General features: G+C 37.3%; 1 protein-coding gene and 1 non-coding gene across 9 annotated transcripts in view; both read left to right on the forward strand.

Annotated features, from left to right (window-relative positions):
• Window positions 1–1,210: 1,210 nt before the first annotated feature.
• The window catches only part of LOC129783017 (zinc finger RNA-binding protein), a 46,382-nt gene continuing 32,921 nt past the window's right edge, over window positions 1,211–14,671 (forward strand). For all 8 annotated transcript variants that reach the window (XM_055792635.1, XM_055792636.1, XM_055792637.1 and 5 more), the window contains exons 1-2: window positions 1,211–1,353; window positions 1,620–1,704. In XM_055792635.1, coding sequence (XP_055648610.1) covers window positions 1,317–1,353; window positions 1,620–1,704 — 122 coding nt within the window. In that variant the 5' untranslated portion in view covers window positions 1,211–1,316. The remainder of the gene's footprint in view (window positions 1,354–1,619; window positions 1,705–14,671) is intronic.
• LOC129783231 (small nucleolar RNA SNORA66) lies at window positions 12,361–12,496 on the forward strand. The gene has a single exon (XR_008745169.1). It is a non-coding gene; the product is annotated as a small nucleolar RNA SNORA66 (small nucleolar RNA).

Here is a 14,671-nt window from a genome sequence, read left to right on the forward strand (position 1 = left end):
CTCCCTGAGCTCCCTGTCCAAGTTAAGCGATTCCTAATTAAAGACAAAGGCTTTTTCATAAGTAGTAAGCAATTTAATAAATTTCACCACAGCGGGAAAGTGGGTAAATACTGACATGTGCAGTACATGCATAGGGACAAACACCAGTATATGGCAAGGGTGGTGGTGACCCGTTTCTCCTAGATTTCTGTTACTTGAGCTACCTACTTTGGTGTGTTGTGCCTTTGCAGGCAAGAATGAAAATCCGACCCTATCCTTGCAATGAGTTCACAGGTACAGGTGTGATGTGACTGTGTTATCAAATTTTGTAACCAGAACATATAAACTAACTAACAAAAACTATATGGACATATGGTTTTGTTTAACATTTTGCACATATTCTTGAAGAAACAGAATGCACACATTATTTCAACTCAGGGTGTCCCATGCAAAGAACTATCAAGGATGATTAACTCAAGTAATTGCTGCTGAGGACAAGGCGACTTTGAAGAACAATTACATTCTGGAAAGTTGGTAACACAAGTCTCTTGCAATCAAGATATATCTGATACTTGTTGGACAAATAGCCAGATGTGTCTTTAAGCAAACTACCTTCATTATAATACTAAAAATCACTCCCCTTACACCAGGTACCCTGGCCTACAAAGACCCTTCCTCAATGAGCATGCAGTTAGCCAATAAGATTGTGTAACCATTATGTAGATTACCATCCAGTCAGTGTTAGAGGGTTGGAAGTTAAAAAATTAATATTCATGAAATCATGTATAAATCTGTTTGTGGAAACAACCAAGGTGTGCTAGTTCACCTAGCACAACTTTGGGCAACTTTGTATTAAAAGCAATATCTCATGTTTTTATACTTTTTCTTTGACTTAGCACACTGGGTAACGAACTCACTTTTGAAACGCGAACTGTAGATGCAGAACACGGAATAATGGAGGGAGGAAAGGGGCAGGCGAGTGATACCTGCGACAGTCCTCTAAGAGCAGCTCTCGCGCGCGCCTAGGCCTCAGGGAGGGAGAACTACAGGTCCCAAGAGCCTTTGCACAGTCCGCGCATGCGCATATGAGGATTCGCGCCTCAAGCGTGGTGGCAGCTTCCACGGCAGTAAGCGCAGTATTCTACGGATGGGGGAAGGGTATGTAGTTATGGGCCAGACTACAACTCCCAGTAGCCTCTGAAACGTCTTGCGCGTGCGCACGGGTCCAGCCGCAGTCCATCGTAGTCGCCGGTGGGGGGGGAAGGGAGCGAGCGCAGCGGGGAGGAGTGGGAGAGAGTTGAGAGTTCAGCCGCCATTATCACTGTCAGTTTGGACTCATGATTCCTATATGCCCGGTAGTTTCGTTCACTTATGGTAAGTAACGGCGCTCGGTGTTTATGTGTGTTTGTGCGCGTGGGGGGGGGGGGGGGGGGGGCGGCGGTGAGGAGGAGGGGATGCGGCCTGCGCGTGGAGCGGATGAACGGGGGTCCTGAGGCGCCATATCTGACCTGGCGCTCGCGCGCTTTCTGTCTCTTGTCTGTCTGTTGTTGTTTCCACCACCACCACCACCCCCCGTCGGGTCTCCTGTCATGGCCCCGATCACCGCCGCTGCCGCCGCCTCTTGGTTATCGTCGCCACAGTGCCCAGCCGGCTGGGAGAAGATGCCAAAATGGCCACCGGCAACTACTTTGGTTTCACCCATAGTGGGGCTGCTGCCCAGTATAGGTAAACACCGCGACCCCTCCCGCCCCTCCTCTCCCTCTGTCTGGGCCCGGAACCACCCCTCCCCTCTTCGCCTTCGGCCCCGCGTCCCTGACCGGGATCTCCCCGCCCCCTCGGGGTGAATGCTCGGGACTGCTCCCACCCCCCGCCCCGTGTGTGGGGTCTCTCCTGCGCCCCGCTCCTCCGGAGTGGTTGTGTTTGGGACACTTCTGCTGGTCTGCCCTGCCCGCGGGTATGTTTCCTTATCTTCTTGGTAAGGGCCTCCCTGTATCCCTAGTGGTGGGGAGGTGGAGCCGGGCACTACGGAGGAGGAGGAGAATCAGCGGCAGCATCAGGTCCCAAGGCCCTTAAATTAAAATGGCCACTTGCAGTCAACAACACCAGCGAATTACTATCTGCTGCTCCTGGGCCCTTCATCTTCAGCGAAGATGGGGCTTGCTCCCCAAGTCTTTACCCCCCCTGCGTCAGCGTGGGAGAATGGAATTTTTTAACATAGGTTAAAATTACACCAACCCGACCTACGGGAGACTGGATGGATAAGGGAAGAGCTGAAGCACCAGAAAATACAGGCGACTGTCTCATTCCACTGAAGCAATGTTATAAGTAATGTGTCTCAGAAAGTAGAGAAGGCACTTTCAGGGCCACACACCTTTTAAAAAGATTTCCTACTTGGATATCTAAGACCAGGAGCAAGTCTTATAGTGGAGCTCAGGGACTTGTAACTGTACATCTTGTATAGACATACTGCCTTAAACCTTTGTATCTTTGTACTCTTTGTGCATCCAAATTGTGTATCAGTGTGTTTAAAAAGTAATTGTTAGCATCTGTTATCTCACTTTTTCTGAAATCAAATTATTAATTTGGCAAAACCCAGATACAGTCAGGGAACATCTTCACATTTTTGGGTTTTATTGGAGTAGCACCTTGAAGTCCACATTTTAATCTAAATTATTTGTTTCATAAATCTGTAATAAAGACTTTCCTTGACTCCTAAGTCTTGGTTAATGGGAAAAACAGAAGAATAAAGAAAATATCTGAGGGGTTATTAACAAATGAATGCAGATGTGTGCTACTGTTAACTAGCTAATAAAAAAATGCATACCTGACAGTTTCAGGAATATATAGTTTCATGGGGGTCTTGGAATGACTCCCAATCTATTCTTTCTATCTGTTCTTTCCTGGAAATGGACATAAAGTGCATAAATTTTCATTTACTCTAATGTATAACAGTTAAAGGAGAGAATTAAACTTCACCTGTCATCTTGTTCTTTTAAGATTAGGTGCTCACAGTATGTTTATGTTTTACTTGACAGTTATAGTGAAATTTGAAACTGGTTCATCATGGGGTATGAAGGAGTTTCTAAATAGCATAGAGGATTTTTTTTTTTTTTAAGTAAATAAACAGTCTTTAAGTGAAAAATAAACTGAGATCTGTACATCTGCAATTTTGAAGTGGAGACTAATTTTTAAAAATTATTCCTTTTATTGTGGAACTGAGGTGATCTGTAGGCTTAAGAAACTGAACAACTCATTTGAAATTTCCTTTTGAATTGCAATATAAAAACGTATAATTGGAATAAATTTCAAGTTCAAAACTGTTTCAGTAGTTAATCCTAAATGTGTTCTTGAGAAAATGGAAAAACAGATTGAAAGGCACTTTTTTTTCCTTTGCTGTCATAAGCGCAAGATACTATTCTATTTGCGTATCAGTAAAAGACTGCATCCTGTAAATGGTTTGTATATTTGCTGCATCTGAAAGTGAAGAGACAAAGTAATTGGTGTCGAAGCAGTCCTTTCACAAGAATTAATTTAATAAGTTGAGCAGAAAACACAGGAGTCTCTTAAAATGTCTAAAAGGGAGCTTACCTTCATGGAGCAGATTTGGCAGGTCCTTAGTAGCTTGTTTACGGAGTGCTACAAAATGTATATTCCACTCCAGTATATTTGCAAAAGAGATGGTGGTGGCAGGGTATATATAATAAAAGATTTATTATTGCAACAAGTCCTCTAAGATTGTTACCAGTATTCAAAGTAACAGTTCATAGAACAAAAAAAAATCCTATGTCGTTAGAAACTAGGATAATAGAGAATACGAATGGATGTTTATCTGCATAGTTAATATGTGAGTGAGTCTCATAAATCTACAACAACAACAAAAAAATTATGGCCACAGGACTAATCCATGGATTTTAAAAGAGTTACTCAAAATAGCAAGTTGTTTTAGGAGGGCAAATCAGACACTTGAAACTGAAGACCTTAGGTTTTTGATGTATGCCATTTAGAAGTCCTAGTGCTGTAGTTTTTATAGCAAGTAACAGAAACTTTCATAATAAAAAACATTAGTCAAATTTTTTTTGGTTCTCTCTTGACAAAAAGGCTGTTAAAAATTCTGATGCACTGGGAGGACTTTAGGCTCCAACTGTAAAGGAATCTGTCAGTACTCCCTAATGATAACATATAGAATGCTGTCAATTTCAGCACTTCAGCTAAGTGCAAAAAATCTGTGCACTTCTTTTTAGGATATAAGCCTTTCTTGGAATATCTCAAAGTATGAAACTGTTAAATCTTTAGCTGGAGTCATGCAGAAATAAAACCCCAAAACAACTTTGCATCAGAAAGAAGAGAGTCTAGTTTCTGATAGATAATTTCAAAGGAGAAAAATCTGCTATACTAACTAAATATTTGAAAGGTGCTTGTAGTAAAGGTTTCCTGTATTTAAATCTAGACTTGTAGACCAGTATAAACCCTGTTGGAATTCCAGTTTCTCAAAATGACAATATTCTAATTTGCATTAGTAGTAGTGAAGGGACAATGTATTAGAACTATTGGGTTCAAGGAAATAGCTCCTTAAAATCAACAATTGAAAAGATGATGCTATTATTGGCATAGAAATCACTGTGTCTTCCTGTGATTCTAGTTTATGTGTGGCTATGGTGCATAATTTAAATACTCCCTCATCCTTCACATGAAGGATAAATTAAAATTTGTCCAAGTAATATAGTTTTAATACTAAATACTGATATTTGAAGCAGTTAGAAAGGCCAGATTGGTAGCTGCTCAGATGTTAGATCTTGAATTAATAAGTAGTGTGTGCAGGAGTTGATAATGTATTTACTGTTGTAACAGCATAAGCAGTATAGTTCCCTGAATTGACCAGATAAGAAGGGGAATAGATGTCTGTTTTTATTGGTTCATAAATATTAGTTTTCATAAAATACACCTAAAATCTTAACTTGTTTCATATTTAATCAAAGGTAGCAAGAGTTAAGTGCTTTTTAAACCCGTAAATAATGGATTAGAAGCATTCTTGTTCCTTTCAGTGTTGTCACTGCATAAAATTTCCTGCTGCTCCACTCATTCAAAATTCTTTGTGCACTACCTGGTAATAACATCATGACTTAATGAGAGAAGCATTAAATTATGCAAATAACGATACAGGAAATTTCTCTGAATGTTGCAATACTTTTGTACTTTCTGCTAGTGGTGGTATTGGGTCCTAAGGTTATAAACCTGTGTGCAATGCAAACCTCATGTTACTTAGTTAACTGTATTAGTCGATCTATTTAGGAGCCTGAAATAAATGTGGAATTTGGTGTTACTAGTCTTCTAATGTGTGTGTGCGCATGTGCGCTCTGTAGGGCACCTGAACCACTGTGCGTGTATTCAGTTTGAAATGAGCAACTTAATATGTGTAAAAAATATTAGCATTCTTGATTCAGTGCTGGAGAAGAGGCATATAGTTATGCTTTTATTTTAAAGTTGGCTGACTGAAATGTGGGGATGCTGATGGAGAGATGGGGATGTTGAGAAATGTTTGGATGGAGAAGTGTGTGCAAATGTGGTGGTCTTAATTAACCTTGTGTTAAGGTTTTGGTTTCTGTTAAGAAGATAAAGAATCTTTGAGTGTCTGAGTTTCATCTTAGTGATGTTCACATTGTGTCCCTGCTCTAATGAGGTAGGTCACAGACAGGAGATTCTTGGGTAGTTAGGAGTGATTTGTTAACTTTGAATTGCTATCAAATAGCATGAATATTACTGAGGTGAGCCTTCACAGACAAAGGCAATTGTAGTAGTTAGGGTCCAGAGCCAATCACAGTGCCTGTGAGTTCTAGGCAGCCATATGGAAGTGAATTCTTGCAACTATAGCTAGTTAGGCATTCAAGTACAATGCACAATTTTATGGGATATTTGAGACTGGTGCAGAACAGCAAAGGAAGGTGAAGTGCTGTGGATGGATAAGTTGGCTATTGAGAATTGTTTGGGGGTGGAGTGTTTTTTCACATTTGCTAGTACTTGTAATTAACTTCTGTCTTCTGTGTCTGCCCCAGTTACCTCTTCTTCAACTAGATACTGGTTACAAAAGTATTCAGTCTTTCAGAGATGTTAAGGCTATAATCCACACAGGCCTACTAGCCCAAGCTTAAAGTATTACTAAACATAATTTGGACTTGTACTGGTGGACAACAGGAAGATAGGGACAATAATAGTGAGTAGGACTTCAGGCTTATTCTGAACTGAAAATGTGCCACTAGACTTAAACTTAAGAAAAACATTTATTCATCTTACGGTATTGTGTTATATATACCCCATTTTAAAATGCATGGGGAATGAAAGTAATTATGGTTTTATCATAGGATGGATGTACATATATCATAGTATAAAAGTTCCAAATGCTTTATTTCTGTGAATTTTATGAAAATTATGATCTCTTGAGTTGCATCCCATCTTAAAGGATATGCAAAAGGGACTTCACTGAATAGGGTTGAGCTGCATGATGCTGATTCTCCTTTGTTCCAATCTATGTTAAAGTGCCGTCTTAAACATGCTAGTCTAGCTTATTTAATGTATGCAAGAAGCCTCTAGTAAGTTACTGCTGTTGATAAAAAAGATTTTCATAGGCTTATTTTCAAGTCGGTGAGGTCCCGCTCTCAAAGGAGATATGCCAACATTACAAAGGTAACAAGGGGCTCAGGGTTTGTTAACATGGGCTGTATGCCAGTATTGCAGTTGACTAATGGTGGGGAGAAAAAGTACCTCACTGTCATGGTTTAACCCCAGCCAGCAACTAAGGACCACGCAGCTGCTCGCTTGCCCAGGGAACTTTTGGAATCTTCCTCCTTGGAGATAGTCAGAAGCTGTCTGGACATGGTCCTGGGCAACTGGCTCTAGGTGGCCCTGCTTAGGCAGGTGGGTTGGACCAGATGATCTCCAGAGGTCCCTTTCAACCTCAGCCATTATTTGATTCTGTGATTTTGACAGGGAAAATGTTAGTAGTTGGTACTTTTTCCAGCCGATGTAACATCTCGAGCTCAGTTCTTTTTGTCTCGTGTTATCATTGTGAACAAAGCTGTTAACACTGATTTTATTCAAGTCTGGTTTTGGTAATGAAGGAAGTATTATAAGCATTGAGCTGTCCATTGTGTGCAACTGAGTAAAGAGAGGTAGATACAGAGCATATATTGCATCACTGTTACAGGCATTTGCAGTTATGTTGTGATGTACAGTGAGGAAAACATTGCAGAATTTGATTGGATATCAATCAGGTAGTGAGACTAAATGTGAAGGTGAACAAAGCAGTAAGGGTGTATTGAAAACATGAGGATATTTGTCTTTGAGGTGAGTTATTGATAGTATATGGTTTAGCTATCCATTAGAAATCGGTATTTTTTTGGTTTTAATTGAATGATGCAAAGATGTTACTAGAAACAAGGAAGAGGAAGGGAAACTCAAAATTACTAGAGATAAATGTCTTTTTAGGCTGTGTGTAGTTAAACCATAGAATATGTTACCAGGAACTGTTAAAATTTAACAGAATTCAAGAGGACTGCACATGTGCATGCCTTCGGGTTTAGTGAATTGTATTATAAACAATGTTCTGTTCACAGGGTACTAATAATAGGAAACAATAATTTTCATTAAAGTTCTAAAAATATAAATTCAGTCTTCAAAGTTTTATGCCTTTATTGAGTGACAGGCTATAGAAAAACATAAGTCTTCTAAAATGCAACTTACCGTAGTGCGATATTTCATTTAATCATTTTAGGCTGTTTATTGTCAAGTGTGGATTAGGAGAAAAAAGCTCATTTGATTTTTTTTTTTTAATTATTATTTTGTTTTTACTTTGCCCAGGTTCCATTAACACACCTGAAACTTCATCTGACCAGTTACTCAGTAGTGTCTCTTTCTAGGTTAGAAACTGAGGAAGCAGCAGTTTGTAGTGCTTCTTTCAGTTTTTGGAGAGTTAGGTCATACTTGTTTCAGTCTTCATATCCTTGAAAGAAAAACTGCAGAATTGTATGTTTTGCTATTCTGACTAATAGAGTAGTCTATGAAACTTTGAGAAATCTAGCAGTTAGGTCTCAACAAATATAGTTTCCTTAATGCTGAAACGTTCGAATATTCCTAAAAGTTACAATTAGAGAAATAAAACTTTGTTTGTGTGGGGTGTTTGATTGTTGGGTTTTTTTAGTTCAAGATATTTGTATTTTAAAAATTATTTTTAAGAGTAGCTTAAGTGTTATGCTAAGTTAGCCTGAAAATCACTTCTGCATTTGCATGCAAAAAAACCTGCAAGAAATATGTTTTAGAAGTTGTCATTTCTGAGGCAGCTGGTAATTTGGGTAGAGACAAAATTGGTTTTAGTCCTGATTGTAACTCTATATCAAAATAGCACTCTTCAGAAAACTAAAAAAGAAAAATAAATGTCCTTTACCTCTAGGAAGAGAATTTTCAGTGTTCATCACCCTAAACAGAGCTGAAATAGTAGTAGTGTTAATGTGTGTGGTGATTGTTAGTACAGAGATATGCTGGAGATCAGCATTTTTGTATTCCTTTGGCTTATGTGCACATTAATTACAATTAATTTTTGTTTTTAAATTAAATCAGTCAGTGTGATGAAAAGCAAGGCTTATAGGGAATCTTCTGTGTGCTTTCCTCTATATATACCTTTTATGTTCTATATATCTTATATGGAAATAGACTGTGTTTTTCTGAAAGTGTATTCCTCTGACAATAGTTGCTAGATACCTTAAGTTTCTTAATGCATGACTGCACAGATATCCTAATGTGAAAAATAAAATATATTATAATTTTAAGTCACCTGAATTTATTACCTGACAAAATAGATAGCATTATATGAAAGCGTTGCATTTTCTTGATATTGTTAATGTGCAATAAAGAAAGCTTTCTACCGTTTTTTTGGGGTTTTTTTTGTTTACAAAAATACCTCAACACTTTTTTACTAGAAAAGGCCAATAGCTGGAAATGAAAAAGGACAAAAGCAAAGCGTTCTCCAGAAGATAATTTAGTATTTGTTTCTCAAATTCAAATACTCTTAATTCTTTGTCAGTCTTGGGCTGATAAATCCCAGGAAATCCAGACCCTCTATCAGTGTCACTATATTAAAGTAACAAGTAAGGATTCTGCTATTTTAGATCTAATAATAATACAGGTTCTCACCTAAGCTGCTTTTTTTGTGTGTGTGAATGAATGTTGCCCATTTGCAGACCTATATAAAATAGCTAAATTAGGCAAACCTGTATGGTTTTGGAACTGGAGAACAATGTTTTGTGAAGTGGACACCAATACTTCGTTAATTCCTATTGATCGGCACTTTCTGCCTCCTAGCCAGCTTCTGACTTAAAATCATTTTAGGTGTACTGCCATCTTTTTTTCACTCTGGAAGCTCATATTTCTTTTTCTGTATAACAAACACTGCTACAGTTTCCTTGTTGAAGATCTTTGTGCAGTTCAAAAAAGATTTTTTTAATTGCTTCTTGAATATTTGGGGTTTTGAAAAGGGGAACAAAAATTACTAACAGAAATATGAAATAATCTAGTTATTTTAATAACTAATGTGGAGTAGTGATGGCTAACACATTCTTTTTCAGAGCTTGTTCTCAGGGTGTGGACTTTTTGTTGCTGATGCTTTAATACAACTTAACCAAATGTAAGTATTCAGGCTGGACTTTTCCAAGCTAAATATCTACCTAGACTTATACTTTTTAAAAAAGCTATACTATAGTTTAATTAATTTTATAAGCTATACTATAGCTTAATTTGTGGTGTAGAATCGGGCAGGGAGATCTTAATAACTTTGATACCTTAGTATTTTGGAATGGGGACTTAGAATTTGCAAATGGGAAAAAGATTTTTACATGTGTTATTGTTTCAAAATCACAGTTCTGAGTGTACACAGCAATATTAAACATTGATACCATGAAAGTAGCTTCAGTGTTAGTCTTATGTCCAGCTTGTAATGTATCAACACAAAACATGCACCTGTCTTGGGAAAACTTCATTTCACTTGGTGAAAGGAGTTTCTTATACCAGACAGCAATGTGGACAAGGCTAATTTTTGCTGTGGCCTTTGCTCTGGGATGAATTCTGCAAGATTGTGAGCCAGTGTGGCCCTTTGCTCCCCAGAAATTCAGGTTGACATGGAATTGGAGGTTAGAGTGGAGAAAGATACACAGTCACAGCTCACTGCAGTCAGTCTTATCTAGAAGGTTTAATATCATAGTGATATTTCATAATATGTGGTACTTTTTCTGATACTAATGCATCAGAAAGATTAGTGTTTTCCATCATTAATTAATGTCAGTAGAAATTCGTATAGTTGTTATTCAAAGATTTGAGTCAAAGGTGTTTTACAAAAATACTTTTTTTGTGCACTGTAGTACAATAATTGTGTGTAAAGAATTAATTCTCTTGATCTTGAGGTTCCTTAGATAAGATGTGGAAGATAAGAGTAAGCTAGGTATATGCTGGAGTGTAAAACTTCTGAATAGAAGCAAGCTTATTTGGGAGGAGGAAGCAAAAAGCATGGGGAAATAGGGATATGAATGTAGCAGTTGAGGGCAGGTAGGGAGAGACAAAAAAACATTAGGTAAAGTGCTGGAAATGACCTTCTGTAATTGACTGAAACATACATCTACAGAATGTGGAGCAGAACAGTTGAGTGCAACATGTAGACTGTAAACTGGCTGTGGCTGGGATAGTGAAAACACAGTGAAATAGAAATCTGAGCCAGATGATGAGTATTGAAGAATGTGTGGTGTTACTAGAAAATAGAAACTAAAGTGAGCTTGGTGGGGAAGCACTGTTACTATTATGATAAGCTCAAGAAATAGGTGTGGTATGAATAAAATGTATTCTTTTAAAATGAAAATCTCGGGCAGAAGAGTTATTATTAGAGCAATACAGCAGAGTAAGATTTGAAGCTTCCAAGTCCTTTGCCTGTAACTTCTTAAATCAAAGATCGGTGTTTATTTTGATAGTAAGTTAAAACACCGTAAGAATTGTAATATGAAGTTACTTTGAATTGAATGTTCACAAACTGAGTTTGCTTTAAGTAAATGTTTCTCTAGAACTCATTTGCTTTTGAAACTGAATCTTTTCTAAACTAAGGGAAAAAATCTTGAGAGTGCTCAGACACCGGAACAGGTTGTCTAGAGCAGTCTTGCAATCTCCATTCTTGGAAATGGCTAGAACCCGACTGGGCACAAAGCCCTGAGAAACCGAATGTAACTTCAAAATTAGCTGTGCTCTGAGCACAGGGTTTGAACAGATGACCTCCAAATCTTTGTTTCAGCCTAAATTATTCTGTGATTTTTAAGCTCTGCCTAGTCAGTAAAGCTAGTTGGACTGTGTATCTTTTTATCTTTTCATATGAAGAGCGCTAGAATTCCTTGAACTCAAAGATGCTAATAAGGATATTAGAATTTATTTTGGGAAAGAATTAACCTACAAAGAAAACTTGCTAAGTTGCCAGGTCAATCAGCTTCTTTGCTTGTAATTTGGTTCAACTTTTTTCTCACTGCGTTGGGGATTAAGCTAAACTGAATTACTTTCTTTGTTGTGATGAAGAACACGCATGTGGTTTGTTACCATAGCTCAGCTGACATACTGTATTTCATTGTTGCTTTGATAACTTGACCAGATTCCTAAGTCGTTTGGAGTCTTATTTATTGGGACTAAGTTTAAATACTTGATGTGATGCAGTATGGAAAATTATTACTTAAGGTAGAGGTAGTAAAAGGATTGTAGAGAAGGAGCTGATAGGAACAGTTAGTAGAATTAAAGAGTGATTATCAAATAGGAATAATTGCAGTGGAGTACCCTGGGGATTGGTCTTGAGCCTTACTTTAGTATTTATATTAGTATGGTGTATTGTGATATTTGATGCAAGGAAAATATTGTCAATACAAGAAGCTGCTCTGAGGAAGGTAGACTGTTTGGAAAGAAAGCAGTGTGTGTACCACAGCTGAAACGTCATCTGAAATGATGCATACAGTTCTTGCCATCTGTAGTAAGGAAGAATACATAATACTAGGATAGATGCAAAGAACAACTGCAAGAAAGATCAGTGGAATAGGGAGTCTTGCAAAATTAGTCTGGGAGGAGGTAAGTTCATCTCAGCAAATATGATGAGGCACTAATCACCAAACCAGGATTAAAAACTCTTGTAAGTTAAATGAAGTCGTCACAAAAATCTTTTGATATAAATTACTTACATGAAAGTGTCTGGTCATAATGTTAAGAGTTTCTCAGTAAGACCGGGGGAGAAAAAGAAACATCATAAATTGTGTCTGTGAATTTCTGTACCATAACTTTTAAAAAGGAAGGAGGAGTCAATTCTAGAATATTTTTCTTGTAGTCTTGCAAACTTGGTCACTAGCTCTGCATGATGTTGCAGAAGCAAGGGGAACAGATTTGCTAACGTAAACGTGGTCATAGAACTAATTAGCCTTAGAAATCAAATTATTTGGACTGTTAATTTTATACCATGATAAGGAAGTTTGATACAAAAATAGCACAGAAGAAATGAAACTGTAGCAGAATCTTAATAGTCCTGCTCATAATGATCACAATCTCTTCACAATATTAAATACTGAAAACTGTCAGGCAGACTTAATCATATATGTTCTGAGAACAAAAGCATTTTCTTTGATAAACTGACTGATATTATTACCTCATAGTGTGTTGTGAACACTGTATTGTATTTTCTAATAGTAACTTAAGCATGGTTTCATGAAACATGAAGAGCCAAATTAATGCTTCCTGGACAGGTCTCTGTTCTTTCTCTCCCTCCCATTCCCCCCCCCCCTACTTCCATACATATAATTTATGTGGGGTCTGGCACTCAGCAGACTGTTTTACGAGCTCCAATGTTTGTAACGCTTCTACCATGTTAGAAAATGAGCCCAGGAAAAAAAAAATCTCAGTTTTCTGCTAGATTAATGAGTTAAATCAGTGCACTTAATAGCTTGACAAGTAGCAGAACTAGCACTAGGGATTGAATAGGATGGCATAGCCAAGTTTAGTATATGGGAGGTGGGATGTATAAGAGTGGGAATAGGATGGAGCAAGATTTTCCTTGTTGGCAGTATTAGACTGTTGATGTGTTCAAGTGCAGTCAGAGTTAAATAGTCTGCTGTCTGTTTTCTCAATTTAATGTATTTTTAGTAGATGCATACGATAATGTGAATTACCTCAGAACTTTTTAATATTTTACACCTCTGTACTGTTAGATATGTAGATAATGCAGCCTAATTTTATAGATTGTCATTGACTTTTACCATCATAAAATAATCTTCCTGAATTTTCTGGTGGAGTCTAATTTCTCATCTTAAACTGACAAAACAGAGAAACTGCCTATATACATCAAGTAGGAGGAATTGTTTCGAGCAGTGGTGGGAGCTACACCAGAATGGCTCAGGTCTTTTCCTTCCACTGTTATGTTAAGAAGCTGAAAATAAAATGAAACATAATTGTGAGTACAACTCACAGCTTAATTAAGTTTGGATGGAATGCAAGTGGTCTTTTAAGCAATCAGGGGCTTAAGATGGGAAGAAGGTGGAGTCCAGGCATGTAAATCAAATATTTTCTCTGTGTGTTTCTGCTGTAGGAATTTTATTATTTTTTTTAAATATATTAAAGTTAATGGGTTCTGCTGTAATTGACAAAATCAGTTTTTCTTAATAAATAAATAAATAAAAAATTACTAAATACAAGGGAGTTATGGAAAAGTCTTTTGCAAAAATAATAGTATCTATAATTAAAAGGTGCTTTGTTTCTGGTAGTTATGTCAGAGAGAATATTGTAGTCTTTAGGAAAAAAAATACTATAACTTCTTGTTCCTTTTGGTTTTGAGCATAACCATGCTGCAGTTCCACTTTGCCACTGAGTATGTTTGCTTCAAGTGAGATTTAATTTTTCTATTTACTTCTAAAAAATAGGGGATGCTGCCTTCTCTAATAGGCATGGAATTGGTTTTGAATTATATTTTTATAGTGGTATAGACATTCTTAAATATTATTGAAAAGCAGTGCTGGAAGTGTACTAAAAATTTCAGAATAGTCACTCAATCCCCATTTCATATCAATGTTCCAGATAGTGATATTTTGCCAGTTTATTTGTTTAAAAATAAAAATAACTATTGTAGGCTTTTAATCATAATGCACAGTTATAGATCAATATAGGACAATAATATTAGTTTCAGTTCAAATAATTAAGCCTTTGAAGCCATATTTTTTTTATTTCCACTGTTAATATTTACTCATTCTTAGTAAATAGCCACATATTAATGTCCTACCTGCAAATTTAAGAGAGGCAGATTAGTCTCGTCATGTGTCTGGAAGCTTGCCAGAGCTCTGGTAGCAGTCATCTTGCTCGATCTGACTGACTGTTCTTTTGATGCTTTGTGTTGTGAGGCAGTAGAGTTCTGTACGAGTGAGTGGGACCAGCTTTTATAATTCTAAACTTTTGTGGGAAAAGTCCCTTATCAGAGGTGTGTATTTAAAGTGTCTTTGCCTTAAATTTAAGAGTTCTCAGCTAATTTTCATGCAAGTCTTTAAAATCTCATTACTTTAATATGGTTTACTGAAAAACATCATGCAAGTGCAGGTCAGTAATGAGCTCTCACAGAAAAGCAGTATTTTTCTGAATTTGACAGGTATGTCAGTTTTAT

Source organism: Falco peregrinus, chromosome W (assembly GCF_023634155.1).
Source record: "Falco peregrinus isolate bFalPer1 chromosome W, bFalPer1.pri, whole genome shotgun sequence".
Taxonomy (NCBI): Eukaryota; Metazoa; Chordata; class Aves; order Falconiformes; family Falconidae; genus Falco; species Falco peregrinus.